The 17,547-nt window shown below is 39.9% G+C and overlaps 2 protein-coding genes across 8 annotated transcripts in view; one reads left to right on the forward strand and one right to left on the reverse strand.

Annotated features, from left to right (window-relative positions):
• The window catches only part of LOC137320906 (centromere protein F-like), a 346,288-nt gene that overhangs the window by 62,721 nt on the left and 266,020 nt on the right, over nt 1-17,547 (forward strand). The window contains exon 1 of one of the 3 annotated variants that reach the window (XM_067982888.1): nt 8,157-8,255. The exons of 1 other annotated variant lie outside the window; for it this stretch is intronic. In XM_067982888.1, the coding sequence (XP_067838989.1) occupies nt 8,247-8,255 (9 nt within the window). In that variant the 5' untranslated portion in view covers nt 8,157-8,246. Of the gene's footprint in view, nt 1-8,156; nt 8,256-17,547 lie in introns of those variants that run through there. One more of the 3 variants, XM_067982891.1, reaches the window with a different exon arrangement.
• riok2 (RIO kinase 2 (yeast)) overlaps nt 1,923-17,547 on the reverse strand; it is a 41,302-nt gene continuing 25,677 nt past the window's right edge. For 4 of the 5 annotated variants that reach the window (XM_067982894.1, XM_067982893.1, XM_067982896.1 and 1 more), the window contains 4 exons: nt 16,324-16,416; nt 14,451-14,960; nt 10,607-10,703; nt 1,923-2,783 (listed from right to left, as the gene is read on the reverse strand). In XM_067982894.1, the coding sequence (XP_067838995.1) occupies nt 2,622-2,783; nt 10,607-10,703; nt 14,451-14,960; nt 16,324-16,416 (862 nt within the window). In that variant the 3' untranslated portion in view covers nt 1,923-2,621. Of the gene's footprint in view, nt 2,784-10,606; nt 10,704-14,443; nt 14,961-16,323; nt 16,417-17,547 lie in introns of those variants that run through there. The other variant, XM_067982895.1, reaches the window with a different exon arrangement.

The raw sequence follows: 17,547 nt of genomic DNA on the forward strand, positions 1-17,547 counted from the left end.
GGAGCATGTTCCTCAAATCCAAGGTGGGGGGGGGGGGGGGGGGCGGAAAGAAGGCCATATAGGGTATCAGAGATATGCGAGGAGGAGGGCAGTTCTTGCTCATGATGACATACTGCTTCTCTCTCATCCAACTGAACACTGCATCACCCATCAGAAAACTATCAGGTCACTTCCACTGAAAGTGGCACATGAACTCTATTTTTCATCAACCCATCCTAACTACCCTTTCCCTTTTCTTCCTCCAGCTGTTCTAAAGAACCACCACCAGGCCTCAGGGCATCTTGTGATGCCAGCATTAAAGAGCAGAGACCTTCAGCAGTTAAGCAACTGGGGTGAAATGAAGTAAGAAGCGGTTTCCACTAGGCACCCACCACCATTTAAAACAGTTGGGGTCATCAATAGGTGGTAAGAGGGATGGATGGGAGGGAAATTGGGGCTTCCCCTATTGGTACTTGCATGTAGTGGGCAGGGAGGAGCAGGCAGCAGCAGCAGCTCCAGAAGCTAAATCAAAGTCAGGTCAGGGAGGCAGTTGATGGGTTTTGCCACCCGAGACCCATTCAAGCACTGGAGGCAGTGTAGAGAAGAAGCCATGAGACTGAACCCTAGTATCAAAGGTCTAAGTTAAGTTCAAACAAATAAAAGGCAAATTTACAACTATTATCAGGATGTTTTTCTTTACACAAAGAATGACCAATACATGGAATTCACTTCTAGACCGTAGGAGGTAAAAATGGATGCTGTTATTGGGGGTGGGAGGGAACTTTGTATTTCTGGCTGGATGAAATAACGGGTCGAATGGCCTTCCTCATCTGTAATAACTTGTGATTATTTAGTCTGCACAAAGTGGTTTAATGAATAATTTTTGCCTTTCAAACCAACTGGAATTTAATGGGCATCCTCTATGCATTCTCCAGCAAACAACTTACTAAGATTGGGATTAACTGTTAGATCTGGGCTACATCAACCCAATGCCAGAGAATAAGAGATGCAAATTTCTGTAAACATTTTGCTTAACAAAACTTGTTAAGCCACTTCAAGGTATTTGAGAAAGCCTCAAGTGTAACAGGGCATTAGTTATTAATCCTTTTTTGTTTAAATTGTGAAACACTTTGCAAATCATACTGCACGGAATTTGCAAATAGTTCGGTTGAACACACTACATTTATACATGGCATAAACTCCTGTTAACAAATCAAATGCCATACTTTTATATGAGCAGCACCTCAGGAGTTGTGCTTATATCTATTAAACAGGCCAGCTTTCTGCTTAATTAAGACTTGACAGTTAAAATGTAAGAAAACAATTTAGGCATGACTAAATGTATTAGCATAGAACAACATTTTAAGTAAAATTCAATGTGGTGCTACCATGGCACTAAAATGACAAAGTTCAAATAAAAAGGGAACTATCTTTTATTATTGCTGTAGCAGATAGGTTAACCTTTTGGACTGAAAATGTATGAGGACTGGATGGTGAAGCAGATTAAACACTGTCAATTCACTTCTGAAACCTGGCCTCAAGTTCAGCCCAGAATGAGGGGGTATCTGTCTCCTCTCTCTGTCTCCTGGCTGTAAAGGCTGAAAAGAAGTGTGGGCAATATCACCCCAGATTATACCAGGTGTGGGCCTTCAGCACAAAACTGCCTCCAATTCAGCAATAATCACAATCTCACTCGAACAGGACACAGTGACGACTGGAGTGGGAAGTGGAAACGTAACAGTGTTGCAGTTATGGGTGGGGGCAAGAGGTTGTCCTGTTCAAAAAGGCAGGGCAGAATAGAAGCTTCACTCTGCAGTTAGCTGTACTATAAATGACCTGCAAATGCTTACTGCTAACACTGGTACTTGGAATGTGAAAACATTTCATTTCACAAACTAATATCCCTCATCTTTACTACCACAAAGGATTATACAGCTTTGAAATATTGGGCAAATAGTGACAATGGTGATATTGTCATCTCTTTTTATTAGTCCAAAACTCTTTCACCAGACCAATAGCAGTGAGCTAATTAAACAGAATTACTTCAACTTTGATAGATCCAGTACATCAAAATATAGAGATTTGATTTTAATCAATATACATCCCACTTTCAGATTTGGCATAAAACACAAGACTCTTAAGGAAGGTAGTGATCTTATAGTATATAATTTAAAATAATAGGTTACAAAATGCAACAGTTCTGCTGTATGGGATGTTTTACTATGTTAAAAGTGCTCTATAAATGCAAGTTGTTGTTGTATGGATAAAAACAGGAGTTCATTGGCACAATGTCAAAGTGGATCCATACATTTTTCCAAAATACCGCTACAGGATTTACCAGTTTGACATTTCTAACTATGGGCTTTGTGATTAACTACATGGATAAGAAGGTAAACCCTTTAAAATCAGTCTGAAATGCTCAACTATTAAGTGTTTACAAGTTCACTTTATCAATTAGTTTAAAAATTGAATTCAAAACTTTATTTTCCACCATATTGTACAATTTGTTTTTATATAGCCAGAACATTTAATTAATTAATTCAAATACAAATAAATCACTGCAAATTTGTTTTCAGATTAATTTTCCATTGCATTCATTTAAACTTAGTTTCTTGGGATTCTAGAACTTCCACAGGCCCCTTCTAACCCCAAAAGCTTTCTGCATCAGCACTCCATTTAATGGTCTGCATGTTTTCTCGTCGCTGTTTGGTGTAGATGTTGGCCTCTCCCTTCTGTAAACGTCTTCTGATTGCCACCTTTTGCTGTTTGGTCAGTTGTTGCTTAACTTTCCGTTTGATCACATCCTAAAAAGCAAACAAACAACGTCTGAAATTCAATTTAAAGTAAATTAACAACAGTAGACCATGTAACATTTAGAAACATTATCTGTACTGGTTTTTGATTTCAAAGTAAATACTTACTCTTTGCTAATTATTATTTCAATAACCTTTTTCTATATTCAATAACTGGGGTGGGGGGTTGTGCATTTCATCGACAACTCATTTTAAGTACCTGCAGTACCCATTACTCTGTTTTTCCCTCATCCATTACTGGATGTCAGACAAACAGCGTGACCAAATCAGAGGCAGTAGAGAGGTCAAGGGAGGTGGTTGTGAGGTAGATCTGGGTGTCATCAGCATACATGTGGAATCTGATGCGTTTTCTGATGATGCTGCTGAGGGGCAGCTTGTAGATGAGAAATAGGAGGGGGCCAAGGATAGATTCTTGGGGGGACTCCAGAGTTAACGGTGCGGGAGCGGGAAGAGAAGCTATTGCAGGAGATTCTCTGGCTATGACTGGATAGATAGGAATGGAACCAGGCGAGAGTAGTCCCAACCCAGCTGGACAACGGAGGGGAGGCATTCATATAAATGTAAGTTGTGTTGTTGTTGAGGGGGTGCAGTGATAGGCCTTTTCAATGTTAAAAGTTGTCACACTGTGTGGCATACAATAGCAGCTATCTTATAGTGAGAATATATCACCTTATGAATGTGCAATTTAGCCACCAGGCTCCCACAAATCATTTAAAAATGCTGTCTGAATTTTTTTGTTTCAATTGCCATTTTTTCCTCCAGGAACTGAAATTTCTAATGTCCAAAAATAAGGATTTAAATAGAATAGAAAATGCAAAATATTACATATTACATACAGTAACATGATAAAATTTATCCACTGAATTGTGTTTTGTGTCTTTTAATGATTGAAGGCCTTAACCTCTCCCAAAAGCTTGGGCTTGGACTTGATATTTTGTCGACTGCTGTGACTGTGAGCTGAATTTGGATTGTACAGTCTATCCATGTGCAGTGCATCTAATTTCCCAGAATGTACCATTCACACAGCTGTATTAATGAAATAGGCTCAAAAGTTTTTTAAAAATTTGAAGAAAAACAATAGGACAAATTACAAAATCTTTACTATGGTAAAATGTTCACTTTTTTAAAAAAAAAAGGCAATCTGGAAGGATTGGCAACCCTATTCCCTACTCTGCCTTTTGGGCTCATGCTGTTATGGGGGAAAGGGGTTACTACAGGGATAGGAGGACAGATGATAGCGACAGTTAAGAGGGATGAGGGCACAATAACAGCAGCAGGGGAGGAGATATGGGAGCCAGAGTAATGGTGAAGTAGATGGGAACAAGGTAGGGAAGGGAGAGGATAATGGATTATAGTGAACAGAAGGCAAGAACACAGGATAAAAGGGGAAAAGACAGGAACAGTAGGGACTACGAAGACAAATTAGTGAATGGGGTAAAAGATCATGGTAGGCAGAGAATGAATATTGGCTGATCATGAGCTCTGGCAACAGATGAGCAGGAGGTGGCAGTGCTGAGACGGTCATATTGTAGTTGGAAGCAGAAAGGGTAGGAGAGGAAGCAAGAAAGGTGGGATCGAGGGCAGGTTACAAAGACCGTCACGGAGGCTGCAAGCCAACCTCACCACCGCCAAATATAACCTACATCTTGGCAGCTTCCTTTCCTGCTATATCACCTCATGCCCAAATGCACAGAAGTTTAAAAAAAGATTATAAACCTACAGCAATGCACAGATCAGGAGCAAAATAAAAAAATATAGAAATGAGCACGACAAAATAAACAGAAAAAACAATGATTGACTTGTCAGCCTGGAACCTAGAGGGGTAAATGTGTCATTGGGGGACTCAGTTCTTACCACCAGCTCCAGATTATCCTGCAAGTCAAATGTATTAATGGGTAGGTGGGTCCTTAGTTGAACAAATAGCAGAGTATATGAGTGCACTGAACTGCATAGTTTTAGCTGGTTAAACTCCATGCACACACTTGAAGGTCCCCAAAACCTGGGCTCTTAAATGCATCTAAACTTGCTGGGTTTAGGTAGGTGGGTATGTCTCTCCAGGAAGAAAATGTGCAGTCAGCATCAAGCAAACAGAAATTCTCATTAGCTTTGTTTGTAGGCTTGTAAACATAATGGATTTCTACATTTCAGACCCCAACTGACCAAATTTTAATAAAAACAGAATACATAAATCCCTAAACAAATTTAACAAAAAAGTCCCAAATATATGGCATATATTTAGGCTGCAACAGTGAAATACTGACAAACCAAATACCACTACTATATAACTGAGATGTGGAGAATACAGGCTACACAAGACAATTTCTAAAAATAGATCAACTGTTTAGTCAGGCAGTAGCCATTTTGTTTGTCATCTCTGCATTTGGTGTTTTCACTACAAGCAGAGAAAGCATTGCTATTGGAGGCATAGTTAGAAACCATCAATTTTGTGTCTGTGTCTTTGTGCCAACAGGCAGTCTGACAGCACAGAGGTGGTTGTGGGGTCTGGCTGGGCAATCTATACATCAAAATTGACCTGGTTCCAGTGAATGATGGTTTTGAAGTGCAACATGTAGAAGAGGAGGAAGGGGCCAAGAACAGATCATTAGGGGACTCTGGAGGTGTCTATGTGGAAATCGGAAAAGCAGCCTTTGGTAGAGATGTGTTAGCTGCATTGGAACGGATAGGGCTGGAATCATGCATGGACAATTCCAGGAGTCGAAGAGAACAAGGAAGTATAACCCAGAAGAGTTTGTTGACCAGGGCAGTTTTGATACTGTAAGCGGGGTGGAAGCCGGACTCAAGGGATTTGAACAGGGAGTTTTGGGAGACTTGGCATGGATGACACATTTGAGGATCATTGAGATGGGTCTAGGGTGGGCTTTTTGAACCGGGGATGATGGTGGTTTTGAAAAGGGAAGGGATAATGTCTAAGCACAGAGACCCATTGACAATGTCGGCAACAACAAGGGCCAGGAGAAATAGTTAAGTCATGCATGCTCTCAAGCTTTCTCTTCAGTAGCTGTCCTCGTCCTCAGTTCCATATCATATTCAGTCTTATTTGGCACTTTAACAAAAATGTTTTTCTTCCTTGTAGATACCAACTCTTGGATGCCAGCCTACTTCCTAATATCTCTCTCCTTTCATCTCCTTCCAATCCTCTCTTTCTAATTTTACCACATGTTGGATTTTCACTATTCCCTCTGACCTACTCCTCTCTGATCCTAAATATGTCCTCAGTAAGAACCTAAACTTCATCCTCCTATGTCCCCACCTCAACAAATTTCGAGCTGGACACAACACTGAGTTCTTCTTCTGTCGCTTTCACCTCAATACATTCTTTTTTGGCAAGGAGGATCCCTGTCATGCATTTGACCCTTTCTCCTGTTGTCAGCCTTTGCTGACACCTCCCTCTGGCTTCTTGCCTTCCCTCAATCTTTTCATTGAAAAGTGCTGCCATGATATCAGCTGTTTGTTTCTCTATTCCTCTTCCTCACTCTATTTCATCTTGAGGAGCTTGCACCATTCCATTCCTTCAGTTCTAAACGTGACATCATCAAACCTGCTGACAAAGAGGGAGCCATTGTTGCATGCAGGAAAGAACTCTACCTTGCTGAGACCGACTGCCAACACTCTTGATGACTCCTCCCATTTCTCTCTGGACCATGACCCCACTACTATAGTCTTTATTTTCCAGATCATGACCGACCTCATTTCTTCTGGCGATCTTTCAGATCCCAGACTTCCTCTTTTGCTACATTAATAACTGAGAGTGCTGTTTCTTAGATGAGCCACAATTTCCTCTAACATTGGGAAAACTGAAGCCATTGGTAAGGCTGTTCGCAACTTGTGTCCTATCTGACCCCGAGCTGAGCTTCCGACCCCATATCCTCAACATCACAAAGATTGCCTACTTCCACCTCCACAATATCAGCCATCTTCATCCCGGCCTCAGTTCATCTGCTGAAACCCTCATCAATGCTTTTGTTACCTCCAGACTTGACTTTTCCAAAGCTCTCCTGGCCACCCTCCCATCTTCCACCCTCCATAAACTGGAGTTCATCCAAAACTCTGCTGCTCGTATCCTAACTTGCACCAAGTCCCGTTGATCCATCAAACATGTGCCCATTGACCTGCATTGGTTCCTGGTCCAACAACATCTCAATTTTAAAATCATCATCCTTGTGTTCAAATCCCTACATGGCCTTGCCATTCCTATCTCTGCAATCTTCTCCAGCCATACAACCCTCCCGAGAACTCAGCGATCCTACAACTCTGGCCTTGCGCATCCCCCACTTCCATCGGCCCACCATTGGCAGCTGTGCCTTCAGCCGTCTAGGCCCCAAGTTCTGGAATTCCCTCCTTACTCCTCTCTACAATCCACCTCCTTTAAAGACACTACTTAAAACCTACCCGTTTGACCAAACTTTTGGTCTCCTGTCCTAATGTTTCCTTCTTTGGCTTGGAATCAATTTTTGTCCAATTATGCTCCTGTGAAGTGCCTTGGGATGTTTTATTACATTAAAAGGTACTATATAAATGCAAGTTGTTCCTTGCTCTTACTCTTGAGAACTTTATTAACTAACCTTCCAATTTCTACCCAACCCTCACGTGATCCATCACCAATTCCATCTTACTGGACTTCTTTCTCTGAGGATGGGCTTTCCACTGACTTTCTAAGCCCACCAACTCCCACAACTACCTGGAGTATGCTTCTTGTAAAGTCTCCATCCCATTCTCCCAGTTTTGTGTCTCCCTTGATCTGCTCTGATGACTTTACTTCCCGTATCTGAAATTTTCCTCTTTTTTTCCCCTTCAGCAATAGTCCACGAGTGCAACCCTGAACTAGCTGTGACTCACCCAGTTAACTCCCCTCTCATTCTGGATTTCATACACAGTTCCAATGAAGCTCAATGAAAGCTTCAAGAACAATATTTCATCTTTTTTCTAGGCACCCTGCAACCCTTTCATCTGAACAATGACTTCAGACGTTATCTATATCCTCATTTTCAAACCTGTTTTAATTTCACACCCCACCCTCAGGGTTTCCCACTATCCCATTTCTCTAGGTCTTCCACTTCCTTGGTTATTTTGACACCCTTTGTCTCTTCAGTGTCTTAATGTTTCTGTCTATTGCTTGACTGAGGTTACATCATTTCACTCATGATTCCTCTCTGGGTTTGTCCATTTAAAATAAAAATCTTAAAACCATCCCCCCTCCTTTTCTGACTGTATTACATATGCCTGCCTGCCTCAGTTTTAAAGAAGAGTTAGCAACTAAAACATCAACTAGTCGGTTCTCTCCACAGAAGCTAACTGACCTGCATTTTCTTTATGTTTCAGATTTCCAGCACCTGTAGTATTTTCCTTTTTACTTGAAAAGTAACTCAGTCTTACTGCTTTGTCACAAAGGATGTGAACTTACAGTCTTGATATATGAAGTTATTGAACTGAGCCATGGTTAAGGTAGGGGTGGATTGTTACAAATTTTAGGTCTGACATAGAAATGTTCTTGGTCAGCAGCTCTAGTACTTTAACAAGCAGTCCCTGGGTCTACTTTCAGGAGTGTGTCCTTACTGCCTAATATCGAATCATATGATAGCTTAACCTGGGGGCATAACAATAGTGCAACCCAGGGGGGGGATAACATTCAAAACTGAGATAGATGTCTCTTAGGTAAGGGTATTAAGGGATATTGGGCAAAGGCAGATAAACAGAGATGAGGTACAGATCAGCATAATCTAACTGAATGGAGCAACATGCTCAAAGGGCTGAATGGCCTACTCCTGTACTAGTACCCCTTGAGATCTGAACTGAACAGTGTGTCTTTCACATCTGCCCTCGTGCACGCGTCCATTATTTCAGTAGGCAGACTGAAAACACTTTAGTGAGATTAAGCCATATATGCATTGTTAAGCTGCTTTATCTTATGGACAGAAAGTGAATGTACAGACCGATGGTTAAAAGCAAAACTCACTTATGTTCATTTCAAATCCTCCCTGTGAATCAGAAAAAGAAAGCATGCCACACTATCCCACTTTAATGGGCAGGCATAATTTTTCTTGGTCAGTTTCCTGGTTCTGACTGGCTCTGAGTTTAAGATTAGTCAGCTTTACACTTGCTGGGCTAGGCTTGCTTCCCAAATCTAACTGGACTGATTGACCTTGAACGTGGATTTGTCTCCTTTAGGAACTCCCCAGACATGCTCCCCAGCTTTAGAGGGCAGGTGGAAGATCCGCCCATCTTCCTCCCCTCCCTTGCATGAACTTCCTGGTCTCCTCTCCACAAACAGTTTGGGGGGGGGGGGGGGCGGAGGAATCCGGCGGGATGGAGGTCCGCCCCATTTTTAACCCCTTGTTTGACAGTTATGCTGGGGAAATTTTGGGCACCACATATTTTTATTTTTGTTGTATTAACAATGTTCTTGGCCACAGACATGAACTGGTTTTTGATCATTCACTGATTCAAGTTTCAATTTTCATATTACTAAGCGTAATATTTAGTGGCCATTTCTTTTAAAAAAAGAGAATGAATCTACTCAGCATGTACTTCAATTTCTTTAAGTTCCCACAATTTTAGCTTGCAGAGTCAAATTCCTGTCAACCAACCACAAACTGTGAATCCAGGTCGAGTTAGCTGTGCTCAGGATTTACATACTGAATTCTGTCCCAGACAGTACTAACATTTCAATAAAACATTCCAGCTAATACTGGTATCTGTATTTAGACTAACACCACCCTCTCATATAGATCAAGTTTTCCATAGTAAACAGACATCATTCAAATCACATCGATTTACTCATATCTTTAAAAAAAAAATTTCAGCTGACAGTAACACCCATACATTAATATACATTTATCTTAAAATGAGTCATTTTCCTGTGATATCGCACACAGGGACAAGATGAAGTGCAGTCTTCAGGTGAAGTGGTGTTCAAGGGCAGGAGATAAGTGGATCAGGACACACACGTCATTCACCCCATTTAAAAGTCATACATTCTATCCTCAATTTTATATGTTTCTGTTACAAATTTTTGCATCTACATTCATAATGGGATCCACTTGTGTAACCTCGTCACACTGTAATTACACCTTCCTGTCAATGATGGTGTTGTAGTTCTTCCACGGGGATTGGGGGGGGGGGAAGAGGTTGGGGGTAATAGTCACATGACAAGTTTACATTGTCAGTTTCCATTAGAAATGTAGATTTAGGAAGTTATAATGGAAAAAAGTGACAGGAAGTGCACGCGGGCATTAGTTTTTAAAAAAAATACATAAGATTAAATTACACCCTGCATTATAGCTGACATATATTATATTTTTGTTCAGTCAGATTCAGTTAATAGGTAATCCCTAAACGTCGTTTGTAAGTATTCTGAGATTGTGTGCACACACGGTGTGTTATGGAGTTGATGTCTGAAACTCCTTTTTTGCTGAGCTACCAATTTCAGGTAGCTCAGGGAGAATAAGCAGCTGAGTACCCTAGTGGTAGTTGGTAGTCCATCCAAGTCACTCACATTCATCTTCAAGAGGGTGAATACAGAGTGGCACTGTTAGAGCAGACCACCTGCTAATCTACCACTCAGCTGGGAAAAGTTGTGCTTTGAAGCCTAAAGGACAAGATCATTGACATCATGCTAAAAATATCAAACAAAACAATCATGGGCACGCTTTAGCTAGTAAAACATTCAGCAAGACGGAGGAATGATATGGAGCTAGAACACTTGAAAGTTATGTAGGTTCTGAAAGAAGGGCTAATTAATGTAGACAACTATTGAAAATAAAAATTAGGAAGGGGATCTTTGAATACAAACTTACCGGTGGGATTGTTGAAGTGCTCAGCAAGCTGCCTACAGAACTCACACTGGTGGTTCTCTGTCTGTGCTCATTAGTGTACATCAAGCTTAGTTCATCCCTACAGAATGGAAAAAGCAATTACCATTATTAAAACTTGCAACAAATTAACTACATTCCATGAATCAGATACATCAATAAACCATGAAAATATATTATGGATCTACTGCATGAATCCAAGACACAATGTACCAAAACATAGTAACACGATCAAGCAGAAGACCTCAGTCCATCTAGCATTCCTTTGTTGCATTTCTAATAATCCTGAATTCCATTTGTTGACAAGAATCTGTCTAGTTCCGCTTTAAACCCATTTAGGTTTTCTTGGTCCACCATCCATGCCAGTAATCTGTTCCACATATTTACCACCCTATTAGTAAAAAAAAGTTCCTCCTGCATTTCCTATTTTCTTTTGCTGCCCTTAATTTGTAATTATGACTCCTTGTGCTTAAATTCTGTACATGGCAGAAAAGCATACTTGAATCAAATGTGTCTAAATCTTTCATAAACACTTCATTATATCCCCTCTCATTTCAAGGGAGATAGAATCATATCATAGAATCATAGAAGTTACAACATGGAAACAGGCCCTTCGGCCCAACATGTCCATGTCGCCCAGTTTATACCACTAAGCTAGTCCCAATTGCCTGCACTTGGCCCATATCCCTCTATACCCATCTTACCCATGTAACTGTCCAAATGCTTTTTAAAAGACAAAATTGTACCCGCCTCTACTACTGCTTCTGGCAGCTCGTTCCAGACACTCACCACCCTTTGAGTGAAAAAATTGCCCCTCTGGACCCTTTTGTATCTCTCCCCTCTCACCTTAAATCTGTGCCCCCTCGTTATAGACTCCCCTACCTTTGGGAAAAGATTTTGACTATCTACCTTATCTATGCCCCTCATTATTTTATAGACTTCTATAAGATCACCCCTTAACCTCCTACTCTCCAGGGAAAAAAGTCCCAGTCTGTCTAACCTCTCCCTATAAGTCAAACCATCAAGTCCCGGTAGCATCCTAGTAAATCTTTTCTGCACTCTTTCTAGTTTAATAATATCCTTTCTATAATAGGGTGACCAGAACTGTACACAGTACTCCAAGTGTGGCCTCACCAATGCCCTGTACAACTTCAACAAGACATCCCAACTCCTGCATTCAATGTTCTGACCAATGAAACCAAGCATGCTGAATGCCTTCTTCACCACCCTATCCACCTGTGACTCCACTTTCACAGACAGAGAACCAGGTTTGTCATTCTCATATCAACTGGATAGCCCTTCTCTGTACCCCCTCCAATAATTGAATATCCTTTTTGATAGAGACAAAGGTGCATGCAGTACTCTATATGTGGCCTGACCAGGGATGAATATAGTTTTAACAAGACTTCTCTGGATTTATACATAACACTTTTTGCTACACATCCCAACATTGTGTTTGTTTTTTTTAAAAACAGCTTGGGAATATTGTGTTGAAAGTTTTCGTGACACCCATCTCTCTCCTGCTCCAATACTCAAGTACATTCCCATTTAGCACATAATCCATGACAACCTTACCTCTGCCAAATCTTAAGTTTGAATTTCCCTGTATAAAACTGCATCTGCAATTTTTCCACCTACTGATTGAGCTTGCCAAGGTCCTTTTGAATTATACGCATTTATATTCATAATGGTCACTCCTTTCAGTTTGGTATTGCCTACTGATTTGGATACAATCCCTTCCAAATCATTTATAAAAATAGCAGCAGCTCCAACACTGAACCATATGGCACTCCACTGGTAACTGGCTGCAAACCAGATAGCTGCCCTTCACTACTATTCAGAACTGACTACCAACCAACCACTTTAATACATTCCCATCTATCCAATGGGCTTGGACCTTATCTATTAGTCAATTATGTAGAACAGTGTCAAATACCTTCCTTAAATCCAGGTAGATAATATCCACACTCTCTCCCCTATTACTAGGTTTTTCATCATTTCAAAGAAATCCAGTAAATTAGTTAAGCACGACCTCTCACTCCTAAAACTATGCTGACTGTCTTGGATTAGTTCATGTCCCTTAAATTATCCCTCCTCATACTTTCAAACACTTTACCAACAGTAGAAGCAAGTCTTACAGGTCTATAATTTGATGGTTCATCCCTCACCCCTTTTTTGAAGGTGGGGAAGTCACATTTTCTATTTTTCAATTCCTTGGGATCTGGTGCGAGTCCATTACTCTATCTTCAGACACAGCTTCCACACTGTCATTTTCAGCAGGCTAACCCCTCTTTGCACCTTTTGTTTACTCCTGACACACTTGAATTCTTTACTGTTCTGCTTCAAGTTTCTAGCCAAGTTTTTTTTGTGATCGCTCTTTGCAGCCCTTAGTTTCTTGGTTTACCTCAGCCTACCTTTATGGATCTCTTTATCTGGTTCCTTTCCTGAACATTCAAAAATGCCGTATTCTTTGTCGGTCTACCAAATGCCTTTAACAACATTTGTTAGTAAGCCTAACTTTTATTCTGTCTCTGACCTATTTCGGGGATGAATTCCTTTGGCTATCCCGCTTTCCTTCCACATCATTTTCTTCTAGTACCATTAATTTTACCATGACCATGCCTTCTCATACTTTTAAAATCAGCTCATTTAAAATTTAGCTTTTTAATTGGCTTCCTTTTGTTTTCTACCCACAATGTAGGAACATTAAGATCACTAGATCCCAACTGTTCCCCTTCCTTCTACTTTACTTATTGTAGGTTCCTTAACGTACTCTTTTAGAAACGAGTCCCTCACAATTTGAATAAGCTCCTGCTTGCGTGGTACTCATATGTCTTATCGTCTTCCACAAAACTGCATTTCAAATTGCAAGATCATCCTAGGGAATTTGCACGGTCATTAAATTTTTGTCAGCCTTGTGGCTGGGATAGTGTGCGAGTACAATGTCGAGAGTTCTGTATTCTTTATTTCTTCTCTATTTGTTGACCTACAAACATGTTGCTTCTGTTGTTGTATACAATTAAAAATGAACACTTTCTGCAATTATAGTAACTCAAAAGGTACTGATGTGATCTCTCTGAAGAGTGTCCATAGGAGTTTGTCAATATTTGCATTCCTTACACAGAAAAGTCTGAAAAATCACTGGTCTACTGTGAAAACAGCAATGTTAATAGATGTACATGAAGGAGGACTAACTGCCACATGAAGCAAATGAGTTAGTGCCATTATCCATTATGTTCCCAATCAAAAACGAGAAAACTGCCCATATGACCTAGTGTTGAAAGTCACTACCCATAAAGACCAGAAGAGTCCAGGTTGAATGCCTGATCTCAGCAATAGCGGCGTCACAACTGGTCTTACTGGGTATGGTGGAGGCATTAGCAAAACAAAAGTTCTTTGTTGTGATCACTATCCAGTGACTCCTGTTAGAATATGCATATGGAAGTTGGCGAGAACAGGAAGAGGAAAAATGTATATATTAAAAAAATGATGGAAATAATTTCAGTATAAAATATTTTCCTGCTCCCCCAACCCAAAACTATATAATTTCTAAAACCTTCTGTAAAATAGAATGTATTGATCATAATCATCATTCCCCCTCCCCTAAAGGACTCGTCAATTCCAGTCTCCCGTTATGTAAGGGACTGCATGGACCATTTCAATTATGCAGTTTATTAGTGCACTGCACAGCTGCTCCATAGACTGATCTGGAAATTGGTCTGCAGATCACTTTGGATACCAGATATAAAAGGAAAATGAGTCAGTACCAAAGTGTGTGTGTGTAATATATAACACACACACGGCAGATTAGACACTGTTGAATTAGTACCTAAAAGGTTTAAATTCCTTGTTTTGAGTGGACAGATCAACTAAGTCTGGGCATTCGTCTTCATCTCTTAAAGCCTCATCACTCTGGCCTATTTGATGCACTGTTTCAGTGGCATGTTCAAGATTATGTTCTTTAACATCTCCAGATAGCTCAACAGCACCAACTGCTTCTGTACATTGCCTTTCAACTTCTTCTGCATTTATTTTCAGTTTGATCAGATCAATATTTTCAATTTCATTGTTCCCAGCACCTTCCTTATATGTTTTTTCAATCATGTTGTAATTAGAAGTAGGAAACTCTTCAGAATCAGATTTATTTTCAGGAAGCAAATCCTTGCTTTCAGATGTTTTATTTGAAAATGTATTTTCATCATCATCCAAATCATCTTCTGAAAATTCAGCCTCATCACCTTCCTCTTCAGGGCCTGGAGCATGTAGCAGCTCAGCATCTTCTTGCAGCTCTTTTGTGTAACCGCTAACTGCTATCTCCACATCCAGTGAACACTCCCTCCTAAAGAAGATGGAGAAGGAACCCAGATAATATAAAAAGGAATACATGTAGCAATACTAAAATTTGTTTTCTGTTGCAAGGCAATGGGAAGGGGGAGGAGAGAAGCATTAGAGCTAAAGAATGAAGAGTTAATGCACTCTAAACTTAAAAGGGTTCCTGCACGTATCATAACTTTGTACAAGGCTATATAGAGGATATCCACCAGCTCCCGTGATGAACGCATTACATTTTTTTCAACAAAGTGTGAGCGAGACCAAGAGAAACAATTTCTTAGTCATTTTTTTAAGTCACTTATATTTAATCAATTTTTTAAGCCTAAGAATGCATTATGTTTTAGTTTAGTTTATTTTCTGTTTTGAAGTCACTGACAAACTCAGAGCTGTAAGCACCCTACAGTTACGTGGTGTCAAATCATAACGTGAATCTGAAAAGCTAACCGTGAGTATCATCCGGTCATGTTACTGGTTGAATAGAAGGATAAAGTGCTGTTGCTACTAGACTTGGTGCAAGTACAACTTTAGAAAATGTAATGCATTGAAAAAAAATCTAATATAATGGATGTGTGGAAACTGGCAATACTTTTTGTTTGATTAGAGCTGAACAACTGGGGAGACATCATAGTTATGGTCAGCAGATTTAGAGTCGTACTAAGCCAGGATATCCCAGGTTAAATTCCTGGTCTGTACTGAGTTAGCTGATATCACCCAAGAGAGCAGCTAAGATACTACAATTGGCATCAGTGCCTAAGTTCAGGAAACAGGAGGGGGGTGGGGGAGGAATAAGAGAAAACTGATGAAGGATTTTAGAGGGATGTTAAGAAAGTTCATCTGTGTAGATGTGAGAGTCAGGATGGGGTTTGGCTGTGATACCCACTGTGGTTGAATAGCCAGCCAACACTATCTAGGCTCATACATGGCTGCTGGTGCCTACACAACTGTACCAGAGAAAAAAAAACACCTTCATGAAAAAAGTGGAGAAAATGAGGGAAAAATACTTTCGGATGCATAAGCCTAATCTAGGCTGCCAGTATTATGGTGATCTAGTTAACTAAAATTGTGATAATTATATTTTTGGACACACCAATTAAGGAAATATTATATCTTGACAACTGCAGCCATACCAGATTCCTTTGACTTGGTCACATTAAGTTTCTGGCTTAAGATCATTTGCACTTTAAATTAATAAAATGGGCTGTATATTGCAAAACTGCATTATTGGTGGGCAGAAAATGACAACTTTTGAACATACAACCACAAGAAGTCCAAAGTATGGAGATAGTTATTAATTTACACCCAAAGGAGCACCATAAATCTACAATATTAAATTCCACAAGAAGATATTAACTTATACAGGTATTGCTAACCTGATGTCCTTGAATGTTGGATAAAGCTCACTTTCATAATTAAAGCGTTTGATAAAAAAATCACGGATACATTTTACATCTCTGTTAAAATACCTGAAAGAGAAGATAAAAATATCAATCAGTAAACTGGTTTAAGAGCTGTGCAATGCAGGTTTTTAAACCAATTTTTCCTAAAAATCTCCCCCAGGTTTTCATTCTTTTTTTTTAAAAATACAATTAAAAATTTTCTTTCCATGTATAAATGAAAATTATACTTTCAATAAAACCTTATGTTCTATTTATGTAGAGGCCAATACTTCGCAAAAAGTGTTTCATGTTTATACAAACCAAATTTCTGCAGAGTATACTGAAGACTACCAATTCATCTTTATTTTCTGATCATTGTTAACTTTTGATTTTTATATTTTAATTGCCAGTGTCCACCCCCCACCCACCAAACTCAGAAATCTAAAATAAATCTCGATAGACCCTCAGGACTTTTCCAAATTTAAAAAAAAATATTTATATGCATCGCCAATCAAAACAAAAAAAATCTTACTGAATTTTCATAGGTGCCAGATCCCCTAAACATTAAGAATATGTCCTTGTTGGGGAGGAAAGAAAAAAGCAGCACACAATTTTGTACTTTCCCCCTTCAAGCAAGCAGATTGATAAGGAAATAAAAAAAGCAAACCAAGCACTGGGGCTCATTTCTAGAGGGACAGAGTTGAGGAGGAGGGAAGTTATGTTGAACTTGTATAGAACCTCGGATGGACCACACGGAGTACTGTGAACAGTTCTGGTCTCCATTTTATTTGGGGGGTGGGGGGGTGGGGGGTGGTGGTGGTAGTGAAGTGGAGGCACTGGAGAGGATGCAAAAGACATTTGCTAGGATGATACCAGAACTGAGAGGTTATACCTAATTGGGAAAGATTGTGCAGGCTGGGGCTCTTTTCTCTAGAAAAAAGACTGAGGTGTGACCAGATAGAGGACTTTAAAATTTTAAAGGGTTTGAAAGGACAGATGTTTCCACTTGTGAGGGAGACCAGAACTAGGGGCCATAAATATAAAATAAATAGTCACTAATAAATCCAATAGGGAATTCAGGAGAAACTTCTTTACCTAGAGAGTGGTTAGAATGTGGAACTTGCTACCACAAGGAGTAGTTGAGGTGACTCGCATAGATGCATTTAAGGGGAAGCTAGATAAACACGTGAGGGAGAAAGTAATAGAAGGGTATCCTGA

Source organism: Heptranchias perlo, chromosome 4, assembly GCF_035084215.1.
Source record: "Heptranchias perlo isolate sHepPer1 chromosome 4, sHepPer1.hap1, whole genome shotgun sequence".
NCBI classification, from domain to species: Eukaryota; Metazoa; Chordata; class Chondrichthyes; order Hexanchiformes; family Hexanchidae; genus Heptranchias; species Heptranchias perlo.